Consider the following 5,982-nt stretch of genomic DNA (forward strand, 5'->3'; position numbering starts at 1 on the left):
TCCCAGATGTGGGCCCTTTAGGCAAGAGTAATATAAAAACAGTTTTTAGGACTTTGACAAGAAACTCCTGAGACACCAAGCAATCTTCAGCAAGCTGCTTTTTCACCCTTTTTGCAAGAGGTTTGTATTTTAGTTTATCCTCTGGACTGCTTTTAAACTGCCTAATGGAATAACTTCTACTGGAGGTATCAGAATGTTTGTAGTAAAAAATTGCTTGCTTGAACCTGTAACTTTAAGTGATCCATTGCACCAGATGAGCAATAGTTACCCAGATAGATTCCAAATAATACTGACTTCAGAGGATGGTCCCATCCTCATCAATAAATAACCAAGGCATTCCCATAATGACCTTGCAACTTCTGACCCCATAGATAAATAACAGGAACAGTATTTATTTTAAAATTTAATATAAAGTTATGAACATACATCTTTGTTAAAAAATCCTCAACAAATTTTTGTAGAATTGGTGACCAAATAACCGTTTATTCTAGTATTTACATAAAAAGCAATGGTAGGACACATTAGAAACTTGACCAGGAAAGGAAGTAGATGATACAACTTGACTTAGTCTCAAAGAGGTTAAGAGCTCTGCCTATAGTAATGACATTACTTATAGGCAGACCCAAGACTTGAATCCACAATGACACCAAATTTATTTAAAACAACAGCAACCCCCTACTGAGAGCTCACTGAGTGTTTATTTAGTAAAATGGCAGTCTTTATGAAAAGACTCATCTATATGTTAATTTGGGGTCCAAATAATAAATTCTGATGACTTCTTCACAATCACCCAGTAGAAATGCTTTTATATCACACACATCATGAGCAGTGCCCAGAGTTGGTCTGGACGTTGTTAGACTTGGAGCTGTGTCCTTCTGGAAGGGTCTAGCACAGAATCTTTTTCAGAAATGAACATTCAGTTTATGTACAGCCTGTATCAGTTTGCGTGTTGTCTTGGGGAGGGAAATGGGGAGGGAGGGGGAGAAAAATTTAAAACTCAAAAGCTTATGGAAGTGATTGTTGATAAATCAAAATAAATTGATTTAAAAAAGAAACGAACGTTCATGGATTAATGGTCATTGGAATCCCATTCTCCTCTCCCATGGGGGGACAAGGACAAAACATAGGTTTCAGGGGCTCGGAGAAGTGGAAGAGAGGGAAATGAAATATTAAATTAGTCTTCAAGGCGTCATAAAATGAAATATGCCCTTGATCATAGTCTAGAAACATTCCTACCTTTCGTATATGGGAATCTGATTGATGTTCTATGTGCAAAGGTGTGGTCATCACAGAGTAGGTATTTCCCTTCAGAAAACATGTAAGGAGAAATACATCCCCAGGACCGAGTGGAACATTTGCATTCCTACTCAATGATGCCTTACATACACCAAGTGACCATTCCCTACTGTCTCCCACATCTACCTCCCAGTAGTGCATTCCAAAGGTAAAGACCTGAGCTCCCAAAATACTGCTGTCTTCAAATTGGTGGAGAGCAATTGGTGTATTCTGCTGACATCCTCCATGAGTGACAGTCTTCCTATCTTTAGACACAATGAGATAGGGACAGGCACTTTCAGGATCCAGTGTCACAATTCACTGCAAAGAAAGGCCAAGAAGTTATATGACTTTATGTCCTAAAATCTTGAATGAACAAGTCAGAACAGCAAAGAATTTCCCCATTGATCAATTCAACTATGTCCATGAGGTCAGGAAGAAAAAGAATTACTTAGGACTAGGTGTGCAGAGAACTAGGATTTTTAATGGCCCCCACCATCATCACCAATGACAACTACAGACTGTATTATTACTATGTGAGAGAAGAACCTTTAATGTTACACTTAAAACCTGAACAAGCCTCAAATGACCACTTGCAGGCCAGAGTAAGCACATTTACTTGCAAGGAAAATCATTTAAGGGGCAGCTAGATGGCACAGTGGATAGAGCACTGGCCCTGGAGTCAGGAGAATGTAAATTTAAATCTGGCCTCAGACACAAGATACTCACTAGCTGTCAGACCCTGGGCAAGTCACTTAACCCCGATTCCCTTGCCAAAAAAGAAAGAGAGAAAGAAAATCATATTTCTTACTAGGTACTCATTAAGTGATTTTCCCTGTTCCATCCTATTGTTATCCCTGGTATGAGAATATTTCTTCATCTACTGTATTGATGCAAACATTAGGGAAGCCTCTGTGTACTTTGAAATTCCAGTACAGTGCCACTAATACTAATACTCACCTCTGAAGTGTTTCATCATTTCCCATATTCCAGTGATTTGAGACATGGACACTTGAGTACCGGCAGCTTCAGGATGATGACTCAGAAGGGACTCACTCCTGCAGAGAGGACAGTTTTGTTTACCCTCAATGACCAGTACAGACTCAGCATGGATATAGTACTGCCCTCCCTCCTCTAAAACAGGCCCTCCTCTTAAACTCTTAGCTGACCCCAAAAGGGAATCTTACCTGTTCAATGCATCCCCTACCACCTGGGGAGAAAAAGAGAGAGGGAAAGAAGTTTAGCTTGGTCCTCTGCTATGTCCTGGGCCAAGGGCTTACTGTAACATGTTCCCTTGATAAGCTCATGAAGTCAAATTAGCTGAGAGTTAATCAAGGAAACAAGAGTTTTTGGAAAATGGAACCAAGGAGGGGCAGCTAGGTTGCTCAGTGGATAGAGCACCGGCCCTGAAGTCAGGACGACCTGAGGTCAAATCTGGCCTCAGCCCAAACACTTGACATTTACTAGTTGTGTGACCCTGGGCAAGTCACTTAACCTAAATTGCCTTTTAAAAAAAATGGAACCAAGGGACTAAAAAGTCAGGACAAGAATTCCCCAAAGAGGAAAACTTCTTTTGGCAATTTTCCTGGAGAAAATGAAAAAGATCTGTCTCATCATGCAAGTACATGCATACACACATACATGTCATAAATTAGAAAAGGACCACTGTGCTGAACGAATCATCAGATGTCCCTCATTTCCCACACACTTCATGGACCTGGGTTCATGATCAAGAGATCAACCAAGAAAATTTCTCAGATTATAAAATATTGTACTGAAGTTATTCACACTTCAGTTTGGTTTCTAATACTTTTTTAATACAAGACTACTTGTTCAAATTCATGGCCCAGTTCCCTACCTTGACAAACAGAGCACATGCAGTATGATAAAACATTTCCTTGGTAAAGCTCCCACCCCATCATTAGAAATAACTATTCATGTCATACTGTGCACTAAGTACTTTGCTCAGATTTCTCTGGGGAGTCTGAACCAGGTTCTCTGCCCAGACATTAAATGCCAGCGGGCTGCTATGCTAGGCTTTTTGAATCATCCTGTTTCAGGCTGATTACCTATCTGAGTCTCACCTGAAGAAGCTGGAGATCCGGTTTCTGGTTATTTTGCTCAAGGTCTGTGATGACTTCCTTAGGTTCTGAAGGTGTTGAGAGAGTCTGGCCTCACTTTTTCTTAGACTCTTCATATTCTCACTTCCCTCTCTGCCCAAACTATAAAGGTGCCACTTTTCCTCATTCTTCAGAAATTCATGTACTTGCTTATATTGCACTCTAATGCTCTCCCTCCAAGCATGTACCTGTTCCTGTAAAGATACAAGAATCTGATAAGGTTCAAAAGCCTCCAAATCCATATCCCCAAAGAGCAAAATGACCTTTTACTTCTCATCAATGTAAAAACTTTATGTATATAAAATGTAGAAAATACTAGTGAATCTACTTATTGAATTGGAAGTACATGAATACAAAAATGAAGCACTTTTTATGGAAATAATACCTAAGTAATTGGAGAAATATTAATTGCTCATAAGTAAGTAGAGCCAATTTAATAAAAATGGCAATAACACCTAAATTAATTTAGTGCTATAACAATCAAACTACCAAAGGATAGCTTTGTAGAGTTATGAAAAGTAATACTGGTATTCATCTGGAAGAGCATCAAGTCAATAATTTCAAGGGAAATAATTGAAAACATTGAGAAGAAAGGTAGCTAATCAATGCCAGATTACTGATTTTGGGGTAAAGTTCCTAAAAGCTTTGCAGAATGGCTAGAACAATTCATGTCTCCATCAACAGTGAATTTGTCATTTTGTTTTTAGTTATCTTTGCTAATCTAGTAGTAAGAGGTGGAACACCAGATTTGCTCTATTTTGCATTCCTTTAATTGTTAGTAATTTGGATCATTTTGTGATATTGTTGTTGATGACAGCTTGTATTTTTGTAAATTCCCTATCCATTCCTTTGATTATGAATCTATTGGTAAATGACTCTTGTAATTATAAATTTTAATCAGTTCTATTTATACTGTGGAAATGATACCTTTAAATTAGAGAAAATTGCTACAAAGTCCCCTCCCATTAATTGTTTTCCTTCAGATTTCCTCAGTAATAAAATTATGAAGTGATACCCAAAGAGATTTAAGAAAGAGGAAAAGGACTCATATGTATATATGTATGCATTCATGTATATTTGCATGTTTGTATGTATACACTCATACACACATTATAAGTGTATTCATACATGTAAGTGTATACATGCATATTCTTGTGGCAAAAAATTGCAAACTAAAGAATGTCCATCAATCAAGGTAGTGCTGAACAAATGATTGTACCTGATTATAATGGACAAGTTCTTGTACCATAAGAAATCTGGGAACACTGGTGTGAACTGATGCAGAGAGAGAGCAGAAGCAGAACAATTACATAACAACACTGTAAAGCAAACAGCTTGAAAAGATTGAAGAATTCTTATCAACGCAATGACAAACCACAAAATTCCGGGTCTGAAGGATAAGCATGTTGTGATAGACATTGTGATAGATAGTGGATGGACTACAATGCAAAATGATAAACATTTTTGGATGTGGATAATGTGGCTATTTGTTTTGCTTGATTATGCATATTTGTTAAAAATTGGAGGCAAGGTAGGAGAAAGAATACATGTTTATAAATTAAACTAGCAATAAAAATTTAAAGATACTTTGTATATCAACAAATGCTTAGCATTCTGGAGGGACTATTCTTTTTTTTATTCTCTCTTTTATTCTCTTTTGAAATCTTTGACTTTAAGGTTTGGCAGAGATTCTCTTTCCTGGGAGTGGTCTGATTATTTCCTCTTTAGACTGCTCTAAGATCCCTTGAATTCTAGAATGCTCTGTTGATTTCCCACCCACCCCCACCCTAAAGTAATAAGATACTCACATTCCAAGTATTAATTTTCTCTCTCTCTTCAGCCAAAATGGCCTGAGTCATCTCTACTTCTTTCCAAAGAAGATCCAAAGTTTTCTGGAGCTTGTCCTGGAGAAACATAACAATTGATTAACCCATGGTGCTCTTCCCTATACTGTGAAGCTCCTGGGTTAGATAAACAGAGTCCTATCATCTCAGAGCTGGGAAGCCAGTCATAATAAGAGAGTCATTTAATATCTTTGGCTTGAGTATTAAAAGGTATGGCTGACACAGGGATCCTAGGTCCCCCATGGATTCCAGTTCCACAAGTGATTGTCTTGAAGAACCACTAAAAGAATTGTGGGAATCCTAGATGGGTTCCTGCTGATTAAAAACACTTACCCTAGAGTCATCTACAGCCTTTTCTATGGGGAACACTGTGTGCCTGCTATGTTCCTGGGTTTGGAAACAAGATACACAGAGCAGGGTTTGGTCCTCCTCACAGAACAATTTTTGCTCCTCCAGATGTCCCTCACAAGTGACACTTTCCTTCCTCGGCTTCAACAAATAGGGTCTATATTCTTGGCTATGCTGACCAGTTTCCCTAGGCGACAGTTGGGCTCCAAGTCTCTTATCTGGAAGGCCCTCCTACACAGAGGACAGGAGCAGGCTTGGTTGGTTTCTTCCCGGCTCCTGAGGAGGCACTGGTAGCAAAAGCTATGGCCACAGTTTAAGGTTACTGGGTGGCTGAAGTAGTCCACGCACACCAGGCAGGTCAGTTCTTCCTTGAGGTTCTCAGCAAATTCTGCCAT

General features: G+C 38.8%; 1 protein-coding gene across 1 annotated transcript; it reads right to left on the minus strand.

Moving 5' to 3' along the window:
* Window positions 1-1,028: 1,028 nt before the first annotated feature.
* Window positions 1,029-5,982, minus strand: LOC114046498 (probable E3 ubiquitin-protein ligase TRIML1). Its single transcript, XM_027866823.1, has 6 exons — window positions 5,767-5,982; window positions 3,481-3,589; window positions 3,360-3,424; window positions 2,463-2,485; window positions 2,236-2,333; window positions 1,029-1,595 (listed from the first exon to the last, which is right to left on the minus strand). Exons 1-6 carry the CDS (start codon window positions 5,980-5,982, stop codon window positions 1,063-1,065), a joined length of 1,044 nt encoding a protein of 347 aa, XP_027722624.1. The 3' UTR covers window positions 1,029-1,062.

This window comes from Vombatus ursinus, unplaced genomic scaffold (genome assembly GCF_900497805.2).
Source record: "Vombatus ursinus unplaced genomic scaffold, bare-nosed wombat genome assembly UNPS02014784.1, whole genome shotgun sequence".
Classification (NCBI taxonomy): domain Eukaryota; kingdom Metazoa; phylum Chordata; class Mammalia; order Diprotodontia; family Vombatidae; genus Vombatus; species Vombatus ursinus.

What these genes read in the sequence shown, in the direction of transcription:
- LOC114046498 (XM_027866823.1), bottom strand. Translation starts at nt 5,982, where the DNA reads ATGGCAGAATTTGCTGAGAACCTCAAGGAAGAACTGACCTGCCTGGTG. An exon ending in ACTGTCGCCTAGGGAAACTG is followed by an intron (nt 3,590 to 5,766) that starts GTCAGCATAGCC and finishes GTATCTTTACAG; the next exon opens with GAACAGGTACATGCTTGGAG. An exon ending in GTAGGGGATGCATTGAACAG is followed by an intron (nt 2,334 to 2,462) that starts GTAAGATTCCCT and finishes TCCTCTCTGCAG; the next exon opens with GAGTGAGTCCCTTCTGAGTC.